General features: G+C 39.0%; 1 protein-coding gene across 4 annotated transcripts in view; it reads right to left on the minus strand.

Annotated features, from left to right (window-relative positions):
* Positions 1-1278: 1278 nt before the first annotated feature.
* The window catches only part of LOC131754835 (monocarboxylate transporter 1-like), a 38229-nt gene continuing 24359 nt past the window's right edge, over positions 1279-15148 (minus strand). For 2 of the 4 annotated variants that reach the window (XM_059060858.2, XM_067039516.1), the window contains 5 exons: positions 12263-12523; positions 11755-11793; positions 11067-11210; positions 6918-7784; positions 1279-3299 (listed from right to left, as the gene is read on the minus strand). In XM_059060858.2, the coding sequence (XP_058916841.1) occupies positions 3046-3299; positions 6918-7784; positions 11067-11210; positions 11755-11793; positions 12263-12479 (1521 nt within the window). In that variant the 5' untranslated portion in view covers positions 12480-12523 and the 3' untranslated portion in view covers positions 1279-3045. Of the gene's footprint in view, positions 3300-6688; positions 7785-11066; positions 11211-11754; positions 11794-12262; positions 12524-15148 lie in introns of those variants that run through there. The other 2 variants (XM_059060883.2, XM_067039544.1) reach the window with 2 other exon arrangements.

The raw sequence follows: 15148 nt of genomic DNA on the forward strand, positions 1-15148 counted from the left end.
TGTCAATAATATCTGTTGAGTGAATGTATGGAAAGGTAGACTTCCTCCTTTGGTCCACATCACCCTGTCTTTTTGTGACATCATTGTACCCTTTTATTTAAAGAAAAAAAAAATTATTTATTTAGGCTGTGCCAGGTCTTAGTTGCGGCATGCGGGATCTTCTTTGTGGTGTGCGGACTCTTAGTTGTGGCATGTATGCGGGATCTAGTTCCCCAACCAGGGATCGAACCTGGGCGCCCTGCATTGGGAGCATGGAGTCTTACCCACTGGACCACCAGGGAAGCCCCTCACTGTACTTTTTTCCGATGCTGATCTCAGTAAGATAATGTTCAAAAGCATAACGCTGTGATGTGGGTAAGTGCAGAATGCTCTGGCTTCCTAAGTTAAATATGCATTTGCAGCTAAATGATGACTGGAAGGGGAACCACAGGAACGCTGTCCCCAAGAGCACTGTCTCCAGGAGGGAAGCAATGATGGTTGACACAGGTGGCCTGTGGACTCTACCCTCCACAGCTTTGTCCAAGACAAGCAAAATCATGCCTTGAGGCTATTCGTGCTCTGTGCTCTCAACTTCCATGTCACACTCGCACCGGAATGCAACTCTTAAAGATAAACAAATAGATAATGGCTTATAATAATCATTAGCTTTATTTTCTTAGGAGATAAGTGTCTCTTGTCAGAACTCTTCTATTTCAAATCTAATCATTTTTCCTCTGTTATTAGTGAAAATATAACAATCACATTCACGTTAAGGAAAATGAATATAGGGAAAAAGTCACCATTCCAACACAAGTATGGTTGGAATTTTGTGTTTATCTCTTTCCTCTTTTTTTCCCTGAGAGTATATTATATATACTTACCTAGTTTGTGTTCTGCTTTTTTCACATAACATTGTATCATGCTTATAACAGAAGGATCTTTCCATGCTATTAGACTTCATAACCATCTATTTAAATATACTGCCACATATTTAAGGATGTTCAAATATATTGTTCATTTCACTGTCAGATATGCCAGGAAAAGTTACCTAAAGAGTTTGAAAGAGAAAACCTCAAGGCACCTAAATATTTTTAAGACTGTTAAATGTCAGGATTAAAAAATAAACCTTCTCGGGTATTCCCTGGCAGTCCAGTGGTTAGGACTCCACACTTCTACTGCAGGGGACACGGGTTCAATCCCTGGTCAGGGAACTAAGATCCCACATGCCACACAGCACAGCCCCCCCACCCCCGCAAAAAAAAAAAAACCTTCTCTAAAAATACACGGAGGACAGCACATGAAAAAATGGTCAACATCTTTAATGTTCAGGGAAATGTCACACACTACATACCAACTAGAATGGGAAAGTTAAAAAGATCGGCAATGCCAAGTGCTGACAAGGATGTAGAACAGCTAGAATTTTCATACATCGCTAGCGGGATTACCAAATGGTGTAGCCACTGAGAAAATAGTTTGATCGTTTCTTACAAAGTCAAGCATGCACTTGCCATATGACCCAGCAATTCCAATCCTAAGCATTTACCCAAGAGAAATGAAAGCATATGTCTGCACAGATCTCTATGTGAATGTTTACAGCATCTTTACTTAGAACAAAGCTCAAATGTCCAACTGGTGGATGGATATACAAATTATGGTACATCTATACAAAGAAATACTGCTCAGCAATAAAAAGCAATGAACTACTGAAAAATACAACAACATGGATGAACCATAAAACATTATGCTATTGTGAAAGAAGCCAGACACAAAAGGCTACACCCAACTGCTTTTACTCACAACACTTATGACACCAACGTGTGGGTTATTTTCATACCAACAACCATTTCGCCAACTCTCCAGACACCAACTTGGTGTCCTACAATTCAATTCTGACATAAAGTACCCAGAGTTAGTGTCAGATTCCACAGATTTAAAGGCTTAGTCTCTCAAGACTGCCCTCACTTCAGATTCCAGTCTCAAGTCCCAGGTTGCCACCTGTACTTGTGAGCAACCAGCTATAAATTGGGAGTTCTCATGACTCCTTCATCAAGTTTGATAATTTACTAGAATGGATCACAGAACTCAGGGAACACTTTGCTTACATTCACTGATTTATTATAAAGGATACAATTCAGAACAGCCAGATGGAAGAGATGCATAGGGTAAAATATGGTGCAGAGGAGTGGTAGGGAGCTTCCATGCCCTCTCTGGGCACACTACTCTCCCAGTACCTCCAAGTATTCACCAGCCAGGAAGCTCTCTGTAGTTTAGGGGGTTTTGTTACATAGGCATGATTGATTATATAATTGGACACTAATAATTTAACCCAACTTCCAGCCCCTCTCCCCTTCTCAGAGGTCAGGGGATGGGGCTGAAAGTTCCAACCCTCTAATCATGCTTTGGCCTTTTTGGAGACTAGCACCTATCCAGAAATTAAGAAAAAGGTCTCCAGCCACCAGTCACCTAATTAGCATGCAAAAGATACTCTTATCACTCCAGAGATTCCAAGGCTTCTAGGAGCTGTATACCAGGAACTGAGGATAAAGACCATATATATACTATTGTGCCATAGTTACATACTATGTGATTCCATTTATTCCATTCTGGAAAAGACAAAACTATAGGGGACAGAAATCAGATCAGTGGCTGCCAGGGGCTATAGTTAAGGGGAGGGGATTAACTTCAAAGGAGCAGAAGGGAATTATTTTGGATGCTTGAAATATTCTATATTAGTGTGGTAGTTATTTGACAAAATACCTGTGTCAAAATTCATTAAACTTTACTCTTATAAAAGGGATTTGTACAGTATTTAAGGTATACCTTAATAAATATGACTTCAAATAAAAGCTACTTCCTTCTGTCACCTTTTGCAAATCCTCTGCCCCTAAAGGACGTGACATATTTATTATGACTGCTGTAAAGGAAGGAAATAAAAGTTCTATCAATGAACAGCTGGTATAACTTCCACACAAATGTCCGCTATCCACTGTAAGCACCAAGAGTAGAACATGATTCAGTAGAATTTTTCAAGTATCTTTGGTCCAAAGCTTCTGTTTATCCCTGACTTCAGCCTGAAAGTTTCTCCTCTTTGGGTCCTCCTTCTGTGCCTTTCAGTTCTGGAGATTCTGCAGCTTTAATAACTTCTTTTGGTTCCATCTCTTTACTTTCCTTTTTCTGCTTCGCCTCTGCCTTCTGTTCTTTTGCCTCAAGTTGATAATGGATGCCCATGCCAATGCAGAGATAGATGCCTGAGACAATAAGGATTATGCCGCATGCCCAGTATGTATATTTGTAGTCTCCATATATGTCACTGAGACGACCTAAGGAGGATGTCCAAAAAAAAAAAAAAAAAAAGGTTATATGGGTAAACAATTATACCCTTTCCCAAATAAAGCTTAAGGATCCACTCAAAGAGCTCATAAATGACAAATTAGTCTAAATAGAAACTGCTCAAAATTATTTGATCTTTTGTTATGATGTCAACTGATTTTGGATGGCCCTGTGTATTCTGTTATCTTTAGCAACTTGAAAATAATTAAATCTTGGCAAATTTGAATTGGGAAAGTCCTAGAGACCACCTAGAGTCAATCCTCTCAATATTCAATGGAAAAATTTGTGGCTCAGAGAGGTTTAGTAGTCTTGCCCAAGGCCATAGAGCTAATTCCAGTCTCCCAGGCCAATGCATTTTCTCTGACATCAGCATTTCCCAAAGGGCGTTCCTGTGAACACTCATCCTCTGCTAACATTAACTAACAGCAACACCTTTCCACCATTCTAAGTGCTTAATCCTCACAACAGGAAGGTTCTATCATCATTCCCGTTGTATAACAGAAAAACCGAAGTAAAGAAACCTTAAGTAACTCGTCCAAGGTCACAAAGCTTGCAAATGAAACAGGTTGGCTTTCAACCCAGCAAGTCTGACTCTGAGGTCTACACAATAACTTCTGTTCTACAGGATACTCCCTAATGTTTCCAAAGTCAAGTAAATTTGGAAATGACACATAGTCTTTTCTATTAAAGGCTTTATGAGGTAAAGAAACATTTACTTATTTATGAGGTAAAGAAACTTATTTACTTTGGTGTTTCCAATCTTTTTTTGGCTATGAAATCCTTGTAATAGCAAATAAAATTTATTAGTATCTCAAACTAGTATTAAGAAATAAACTTTGGAGGGACTTCCCTGGTGGTCCAGTGGTTAAGAATCCACCTTCCAATGCAGGGGATGCGGGTTCGATCCCTGGCGAGGGAACTAAGATCCCACATGCCACAGGGCAACTAAGTCTGCACACCACAACTACTGAGCCTGCACGCTCTAGAGCCCATGAGCCACAACTAGAGGGCCCGCATGCTGCACCCACTGAGCCCTCGTGCTCTGGAGCCCATGCCCCACAACTAGGGCGCCCAAGCACCACAATGAAGATCCCGCGTGCCGCAACTAAGACCCAATGCAGACCAATAAATAAATAAAAGAAATAAACTTTGGAAAATACTACCCATATAAAGCACATAATAACCAATTCAAATATGACTCCATACGGTTTTCCAATGCAGGGCATCACGCACTCAGCAATACTTATTGATTCTCTAAATATACACACGGCCCTGGGTCTGCTAGGCCCCGAGTTAAGGGTGAGCAAAGGAGGTAACATCCACAGTTCAGTGGAGAAGAGAAATGTTAATCCAATAAATACACAGACTGTGACAAGTGCTTCAAGGAAGGTTTGAAGGCAGAAAATAGGGGTTTTAAGACCAGCAAGTAAGGTCAAAAAGGCTTTTCTTTTTTTTAATTAAAAAAAAAATTTATTTTTGGCTGCATTGTTGTGCGCGGGCTTTCTCTAGTTGCGGCGAGCGGGGGCTACTCTTGGCTGCAGTGCTTGGGCTTCTCATTGCGGTGGCTTCTCTTGTTGCAGAGCATGAGCTCTAGGCGCATGGGCTTCATTAGTTGCAGTACGCGGGCTCAGTAATTGTGGCTCGTGGGCTCTACAGCACAGGATCAGTAGTTGTGGAGCATGGGCTTAGTTGCTCCGTGGCATGTGGGATCTTCCCAGACCAAGGCTCGAAACTGTGTCCCCTACATTGGAAGGGGGATTCTTAACCACTGCACCACCAGGGAAGCCCGGAAGGCTTTTCTTAAAGTGTAAACTTAGCCAAGACTTACAGGAGGATAGGAGTTATCAAGGAGAAGGGAGATGGGAAAAGGCTCGGGGCAGAGAACAACCAGTGCAAAGGCAGGTGATAGGAGGAAGCACAGGGTGTGAGAGGAGAAGCAGAGAGCAAACTGAGTGGTGGGAAATGAGGCTGGAGACACAGGTGAGCCAGGCCACGCAGGACCTAGTAGGCCACAACAGGGAATCTTATCTTCACCCTGAGAACGTGGGAAGCAACTGGAGTGTTCTAAGAGATGAAGAACAGCTAGAGTGGATATGGGTAAAGTTAGAAAGCTACTGATAGAAGATAGGAGATTTGGATAAGAGTGGTAGTTGTGATGGAGAGAAAATGGGCAGATTAGAATTATGTATCCTTCCTTACTTTATAGTGCATAATCTCAAAAGCATGAGTCGCATCCAGAAGTCCAAATTATTGTTGTATTTTGTATTAATAATAATTTTTTTTTTTTTTTTTTTTGCGGTACGCGGGCCTCTCACTGTTATGGCCTCTCCCTTTGCGGAGCACAGGCTCCGGACGCGCAGGCTCAGCGGCCATGGCTCACGGGCCCAGCCGCTCCACGGCATGTGGTATCTTCCCGGACCGGGGCACAAACCCACGTCCCATGCATCGGCAGGCGGACTCTCAACCACTGCGCCACCAGGGAAGCCCCTTTTTAACACCTTTATTGGAGTATAATTGCTTTACCGTGTTGTGTTAGTTTTTGCTGTATAACAAAGTGAATCAGCTATATGCATACGTATATCCCCATATCACCTCCCTCTTGCATCTCCCTCCCACCGTCCCTATCCCACCCCCATAGGTGGTCGCAAAACACCGAGCTGATCTCCCTGTGCTATGCAGCTGCTTCCCACTAGCTATCTATTTTACATTTGATAGTGTATATATGTCAGTGCTACTCTCTTACTTCGTCCCAGCTTACCCTTCCCCCTCTCGGTGTCCTCAAGTCCATTCTCTAGTCTGTGTCTTTATTCCTGTTCTGCCCCTAGGTTCTTCAGAAACTTATTTTTTTTAAGATTCCATATATATGCGTTAGCATACAGTATTTGTTTTTCTCTTTCTGACTTACTTCACTCTGTAGGACAGACTCTAGGTCCATCCACCTCACTACAAATAACTCAATTTCATTTATTTTTATGGCTGAGTAATATTCCATTGTATATATGTGCCACATCTTCTTTATCCATTCACCATTTAGCATTCTTAAGAGAATAATACATCAAGTTTTATAGTCACTTACTAGCTGTGTGATCTTGGGCAAGTCATTTCACTTTTAGAAGCCTCTATTTATTTATAAAGCGGGAACAATAATTGTCCTACATCACAGACTTGTAATATATGACAGAATATAGAATACGACTAGGACAGTCCCTGGTATACTGTTAGCCCTCACCTGGTACCTATTGTTATTATTTTAAATATTACTGCTGAGATAAACTCTACAATTAAAAAGATATCACCAACAGTATTTTAAAGGTGGTTATGCATTTTCCTACAATAAACATGTTAGGTTTTTTATCAGGAAAAATTATTATACATACTTAAGTGTGTAACAGTTTTTTATTCCTCTTTCAGCTTGATGATTCACTTTAATTCAGTTCTATTAAGTATTTGAGCAGTTATGCTGTACCAAGCATTGTGCCAGCACTGAGGGTACAGAAGCGAAGAAAGACTATCAAGCAGCTCACTGATTTCTGCTTTCTATCACCTTCCTAATCTTCTCTACCTGTTTTATGTTAATAGAACCATAGAAATAGGGAGACATACTATACCTAAAATCGGTGGCCCAAGCAGAATAGGACAGCATTCCACAATGGTCACCAATCCCACAGCACTGGAGAACCTCTGGGATCCAACCAGGTCCATCAACGTTTCAAACAATACGGCACCAAACCACCCAAAAGCAAATCCAAGGAATCCCGCATAAAGACAGAACCCTATATAGCTAGAGGATAAGGGTACTAGCATATGACACACTCCATTTGCAATAATAGAAGCAGCAAAAAAATACTGAATTCGAGGTCTTATCCACTTTGTGTTGGCTACAAATCCCATAGAAGGTCTGGCTACCATGTCAACAAAAGCCAGAATGGAAAGAAGAAAGGCAGCCTTTTCACTAGAGTGATGCTGACTCTTGGCATAATTACTAAGAAAGACTAAAGGTGTAGCCAGCGCAAAAGACATTATCACATTCCCAGAGAGGTACAGCATAAAGCCTCTGTGTTTGAATAGGGATAAGTCCAGAAGTTTGTTAACTGTTTGAAAAACAGATTGTTTCTCCTTTGGGGGATTTCTGCCATTAACTTCTGTATTTGCATCACCTGCCCCCTTGTTTGCATCACATTTTCCAGCTTCCTGAAGGGATTCTTTAGACTTCTCTTTCCCTGCAGTTGTTGGCTTGGGCCCTATTGGTCTCATCAGGGCTCCAGCCACACAGCAGTTTAGTAGGATGCCTCCAAGAATTAGGAAGCTTCCTCTCCAGCCAAAGACAGCAAAAAGAGCCTGGTTGAGCGGGGCCAGGGCAGAGAGGAACACAGGGCTGCCTGCCATGGCCAGTCCATTTGCTAATGGTCGCCTCTTGTAGAAATACTTGCCGATCATGGTCAGAGATGGATTCAAGTTGAAGGCAAGCCCAAGACCTGGCGAGAGGGGAAAAAATAATCACATACTCCAGTAAATGTCAGAAACATATTTGGAATTAATTAACTAGGCAAAGAAATGAAGTGGAAAGAGGTCAAAATCATGAGAGGCTATTATAACTAGTAGGTCATTAGTGGACTGTTATCAAATAAATACAGACATAAAGTCTCTTTATGCAGCGAATACTAGATTTATAATATAAAAAATGTATATATATGTATATATGTGTATATATATGTATATATTTTTTGTCCTCACCATGTGGCATGCAGGATCTTAGTTCCCCGACCAGGGATCGAACCCAGGCCCCTTAGAGTGGAAGTACAGAGTCTTAACCCTGGACCACCAGGTAGTCCCTAAAAAATGTATATTTAAAAAAATAATTCTTTAGCAACAAAAAGAACAATAAATGTAAGATCTTTTGTCTAATTTCATAATTTTAGCTTTCCTGAGGAATAGGGAATTGAAAGCAAAAAGGAGAGAGGATAAATCTTATAAATTCAGAAAGCAAGATAGGAGAAGGGGCAGAAGGAAGGGAAGCAAGAGAGAGGGAGGGGGAAGGAGAGAGAGAGAAAATGTTTTGGGATAGTAACACACAACATTGTCAAGATGCTAACACTACCTTAGTAAATCCATTGATTTAATGAAATTTCTATGAAAATTTCAATGTGTTTTATTTTTCAAATGAGGTAAAATGACTCTAAAATACACCCAAAGAACAAATGCATTAGAAATATTAGAAAAGGATAAATAATTGGTGGGCCTACCCTAACAGATATATAAATTTATTGTACAGCTATGGTAATTATAATAGTGTGGCACTTATTCAAAATTAGAAAAACTGATTACTAAAAGTGGGCAGAAAGTCCAGAAACAGAACCAAAAGATACATTTAAATTAATAGGGAAAGAATGGATTTTTCAGCTAATGGGGCTGGGACAGTAACTATCCCAATAACCTCTTAAATGGTCTCCCAATCTTGCTTCCCTACTAGGTAAACCAGGTTAGGATGCTTGCCCATTTCAATCTCTCTAATGACTGCCCGTCCATAACTTTTCACTCTGGATTAAGAGGTCCCATGATATGGCCCTAATCTACCTCCCTGCCCTCATCTCAGTCTATTCTTACTTGTGCTAAGTGTAACTGTTCTTCTAGATTTTCACAAAGCCTTCTCCTAGCTTTCATTCATATCTCAACTTAAAATCACCACCTCTGAGAAGCCTTCCCTTTAGGGACCATTCAATCCTTCTCTATCAAAATTCTGTTTTAAGTCTTTGCAAAGCAGTTATTACTACCCAATGTTTTTCTTATTTATTCATTTATTTGTTGGACTGCTTATTGTCTGCTTCCCTTCACTAAACAGCGGGAGTCTTGCCTGTCATGTTGGCTCTCCCCACAGAGCTTGGACCAGTGCCTGGCATATAGTTAGGGACTCAATAAATGTTTGTTGAGTGAATTAATAAATGAAATAATGAACAGGCTGAATAATCACATGGGAACAAATAAAGTTCTATTCCTTCCTTATGTTATTCAAATAATCCAGATGAGTTAAAATAGTTAAATGTTTAAAAATTTAATTAATGTAGTAAAAGTATAGATCCAAAAAGATAATACCTATTATTGGCATTATCTCAGGCCCTGCAGGTGGGACTGTAAATTATTATAACCTTTCCAAAAGAGTATTTGGTCAATAATATCAAAACCCCTTTTCCCCAGTAATTGCTCCTCTACAAATTTATCCAAAGGAAATCATCATTTTCACAAAGATGTATACAGAAGCACTATCATGCAAATACTGTTTATTAAGAGTGAAAATATAAACAATCTAAATGTCCTTCAGTTAGAGAATGGTGAAATAAATTATGGTATATCCATCTATCCCATGAAAAAATAATCGCTGCTAAAGTGTATTTACTGAGATGGAGAAACTATATATAATACATGATGTATTATTAAGTGAAAAAATTGGTTACAAACATTATACATAATCTCATCCCTTTAAAAAAAATTTTAAATTTATTAGAGTGTAGTTGATTTACAGTGCTGTGTTAGTTTTAGGTATACAGCAAAGTGATTCAGTCATACATATACATACATTCATTCTCCTTTAGATTATTTTCTCTTATAGGTTATCACAGAATATTGAGTATAGACTTCCCTGTGGTATAAGTAGGTGCTCGTTGGTTATCTATCTTATATATAGTAGTGTGTGTATGTTTATCCCAAGTTCCCGATTTATACCACCCCCACTTTTCCCCTTTGGTAACCATAAGTTTGTTTTCGACATAGTAAGTCTGTTTCTGTTTAATAAATAAGTTCGTTTGTATCATTTTAAAATATTAGATTCTACATATGAATGATATCATATGATATTTGTCTTTCTCTGTTTGACTTCACTAATCTCATCCCTTTTTGTTCTAAAAATTCTATGTGTGCATAGAAAAATGAGTGGATATGGCATCAAAATATTAATGGTAACTTTCTCTGAACTGTAGAGCTATGGGTGTCGCCTGTATTTATATTCAGCAATTTTATTTTCTTAATTTAGCTATTAGAAAGGGGGATTTCCTCATGCATGCCCTTTATCCCTTGAAAATGTATCTGTCTTTTCTATCAGAAACTGCTTCGTATCTGACATTCTCTCTTTCTCTAATTTGAGCCAATTCCTTCTTGGGTAGAATGGGAAATGAGTGGGAATAGCTAATGACCTCCTTTTCAACAACTTTTTACCTATCACCACTATCTTCTTTCTTAAGACAAAAAAAAGAAAGAAAAGAAAAGAAAGAGAGGGAGGGATGGAAGAAAGAAAGGAAGAAAGGAAAGAAGCTCTTTCAATTTATTCACTCAATAAGAATAATTATCCATTAAGTGCCAGAACTTTCTTTAAAGACTTGCTTTTTACATTTTATTTATTTATTTATTTATTTGTGGTATGCGGGCCTCTCACTGTTGTGGCCTCTCCTGTTGCGGAGCACAGGCTCCAGTCATGCAGGCCCAGCGGCCATGGCTCACGGGCCCAGCCGCTCCGCAGCATGTGGGATCTTCCCGGACCAGGGCACGAACCCATGTCCCCCGCATCAGCAGGCGGATTCTCAACTACTCTACCAGCAGGGAAACCCAAGACTTGCTTTTTTTAAATTAACATATCAACAGCTCTAAAAAATAGTGACCTAGTAATTTTTCTAACAAAGAACTTTCATTTTTCAAAAGAATTGGCAAATTAATGCTATAAATAGTCCACACAAAAATTAATGCTTGAAAATACATCAGTAGCAACTCACCTGCAATGACTCCGACACACAAGTAAAGTTCCTGCACAGTGGTACAGAAAGAAGCCGCAACCAAGCCACAGCTTGACAAGCAGCCGCCAACAATCATAACTGGACGACTGCCATATTTATTCACCAGGATACTGCTGATAGGACCTAGGAGAGAACAAACAGCTTAGTTATATAGAGGAGAAGCCCAGCCCTCACATCCACACCTGCATATGACATTACCAACATGACAGGATGCCACCCCAGAAAATAAACAGATAAAACAGAAGACAGTGCTAAGGAATATTACTTTCTATCTTTATTTCAGAGTCACAGGTTTGTGTAATGGAATACATATAGTATTGATTGTACATTTTCTATATATCTAGGACATATTAGATGGGTTTTAACTAAAGTATGCAAGACAATAATCTAATTATTTTACAGCAGAAGGGGCTGCAAATACCCTGATTATAAGTGTTTATAGGATTCTTCATGTATCTAGGATATTATCCACATACATGTAGCAAGTTTGCTTGTTTTAAATTTTTAGATGGTCATCTAGAGCAAACACACATGAACGATGAGATTTATGATCAAGTCTGATCAAACTTCTGACTTAAGGGCATATTTACAAACTAGCTAAAATGTATTATTTCTCACAGAAAACAACAACACAACCAAAACAGAACTACAAAACAAGAATGCCTACCATCACCACCTTTCTTCAACATTATACTGGAGGTCCAAGCTAGCAGTAAGACAGGGGGGAAAAAGGTGTAAGGAAATGAAGAAACCAAACTATCAATATTTGCAGAAGATTTGTCTATCAAAAATTTTTGAAAAAAAATCTACCTATTTAGATAGGTAGGTATTTCCAATCTAACTATTGGAAATAACAAGAGTTTAGCAAGCTTACAGGGTATATGATTAAAATACAAACATCAATTACCTTTCTATACCCAGCAATCAACACAAAACACATTTTTAAAGAAAGTTATCCTTTATAATGACACCATTTTATAACTGACCTAACAGAGCACACAGCTGCTATGTAGCTTTTATTGTTAAAGACAATGAAAAACATGACTCTAATCACATAACTCCAAAAACTAACATTTCAAATATCTCACTGATAAAGGCATCAAGAACAAAAAGCACTTACTACAGAGCTTTTGTCTACCCATTGAAAGTTAAAAGAGCAGGTCATGAGTACTTACCTCCGCCATACATGACAGCAAACGCGATGGAAGATAACCATGACACTTCGCTGGTGCTGGCTTTAAATATTTCTTCAATTTCTTTGTAAAATACAGTAATAGATTTGCCAAACGCACAAGAGAAGCCAATGGAAATGAAAGCTCCAACAACCACTGCCCACCCCCAGCCTCCATCTGGGGGTGTGTATCCGACTGGACCTCCGTTTGATGGTGGCATTGTAAGTAAAGATGAATTCTAAAATGCAGTTCAAATCCAAATATCTAAAGAGTATGAAATTAAAATAGTACATAATAAGTCAATAACAAAGCACTCCCATAAAATCTCTTACATTTATTAAATAAATAAATAAAGGCATATAGCAATTTTCTAAATAAAAGGTCATTTCAAACATTAGATTCTCATTTAACGGGCTGGAAAGTTAGCACAGTAAAGTTGGGTTTTCATCTAGCTGCTTAGATTTAAGGTATTCTTTTACTAATATGTGACTAGAAAGATTCCTAAATGATGGCTGACCAATACTGTTTAAACCTGCAAAATGAACCCTGAGGTACTTCCCTGGTGGTGCAGTGGTTAAGACTCCATGTTCCCAATGCAGGGGGCCTGGGTTCAATCCCTGGTCAGGGAGCTAGATCCCACATGCGTGCCACAACTAAGGAGCCCGTCTGCCGCAACTGACAGGGTGCAACCAAATAATTAAATAAATAAAATATTTTTAAAAAGAAAAAAAATGAACCCTGATATAAGAGACTAGTAGTTTTAAACCAAAGATTTCCCCTTTCCTTCTTAAGCCCTAGCATTAGTGAAAAACATAGTTAGAAAAAGAAATACAATGTGATTATGAATTACTAGCAGGTGGGAGAAGTTGAGAGCTAAAAAGTTTACCAGTCTACTTTAGAGAAATTAAGTTCTCCTTTGATTTACTTAAACCAGCTTCTATTTTATGTCAAAATAAACCTTCCGGGCTTCCCTGGTGGCGCAGTGGTTGAGAGTCCGCCTGCCGATGCAGGAGACGCGGGTTCGTGCCCCGGTCCGGGGGGAATCCCACGTGCCGCGGAGCGGCTGGGCCCGTGAGCCATGGCCGCTGGGCCTGCGCGTCCGGAGCCTGTGCTCCGCGGCGGGAGGGGCCACAGCAGTGAGAGGCCCGCATACCACAAAAAAATAAAAAATAAATAAAAAATAAACCTTCCAACAATATGTTATCATACTCATTCTGGCCACCCTAACATTACCTGGAGTGATGTAGTACAGTATTGATACTGTATAGGTCAAAAATGACAATATCATATTTTACTATTCCTTACTCTTTTTTTTTTTTTTTTTTTGCTGTACGCAGGCTTCTCACCGTTGTGGCCTCTCCCGTTGCGGAGCACAGGCTCCGGACGTGCAGGCTCAGCGGCCCAGCTGCTCCGCGGCATGTGGGATCTTCCCGGACCGGGGCACGAACCCATGTCCCCTGCATCGGCAGGCGGACTCTCAACCACTGCGCCACTAGGGAAGCCCCCCTTACTCTTTAATACAAATCCTACCTTCTTATCCATAGAAATCAACTTTTAAATAAATCACCTTCTAACCAATCTAAACACTTCAAATATAATTTGGAAAGTGATCCTGTAGTGATTTAAAAAAAAAACAACTCTTAGGAAGAATTCTGCTTAAGAAGCTAAAAGACTAGGTTTTTTAAATAAAACTTTTATAAAAGTAAAGTTTCTAAAAGTTTATAAAATTCCCACGGTTTGCACAACTTTTGTTGGATTTATTCCAAGGTAGCTTTTATTACTCTTGTAGATGGTAATTTTAAAAAATCATTTTCTGTTAGTTGCTGGTTTATAAAGACACAATTGATTCGTTTAAATAATAGCTTTACTGAGATAAATTCACATATCATAAAATTCACCCTTTTAAAATTTGTATTTCAGTGGTTTTCAGTATATTCACAAAACTGTACAACTATCATCACTAATATCAGAACATTTTCATCACCCCGGAAAGAAACCCTGTACCCATTAGCAATTAATTTTATTCCTGAATATTATTTTTGATGATATTGTAAATTGAACTGTTTTCTTAATTTTACTTTTGGATTTTTCATTGCTCATGTCTAGAAATACAATTGATTTTTGTATGTTAAATTTGCAGCCTGCAAATTTGCTGAACTCATTTATCAGTTCTAATAGACTTAGGTATATATATGTATATATGTGTGTAGATTCCTTAGGATCTTCTATTTACAAAATCATGTCATCTGTGATAGTTTTACGTCTTCGTTTCATTGCCTAATTTCCTTGGATAAAACCTCCAGTGCATGTGGTGAAAGTGGACATCCTTGTCTTATTTCTGACCTTACAGGGAAGTTTTCAGTATTTTACCATTAAGTATGATGTCACCTGTGGGTTTTTGTAGATGCCCTTTAAGTTTGAGAAGCTTCCTTCTATTCCTAGTTGTTGAGTATTTTTATTGCGAAGGATATTGGACTGTAGCAAATTGTTTGTTATGTGTCTATGAAGATGATCTTGTGGTTTGGGGCCTTTATTCTATTAATATGGTATGGTTTGACTGATTTTTATATGTTGAACCATTTATGAATTCCTTCACTCCTGAGGTAAGTCCCAATTTGTCATGATGTATAACCCATTTTATGTTGTTGGACTCTGTTTGCTCATACTTTGTTGAGGATTTTTACGTCCATATTTACCAGGGATAATGGTTTGCAGTTTTCTTCTCTTGTGATGTCTGTCTGGTTTTGGTAACAGGGTAATACTGGCTTCAAAGAACACGCTGGGAATTGTTCCCTCCTCTTCTGTTTTTTGGAAGAGCTTGTAAAAGAGTGGTGTTAGTTCTTTAAATATTTCATAGAATTCACCAGTAAAACCATCTGAGCTTCAGGT

This window comes from Kogia breviceps, chromosome 1 (genome assembly GCF_026419965.1).
Source record: "Kogia breviceps isolate mKogBre1 chromosome 1, mKogBre1 haplotype 1, whole genome shotgun sequence".
In the NCBI taxonomy this organism is placed as follows: Eukaryota; Metazoa; Chordata; class Mammalia; order Artiodactyla; family Physeteridae; genus Kogia; species Kogia breviceps.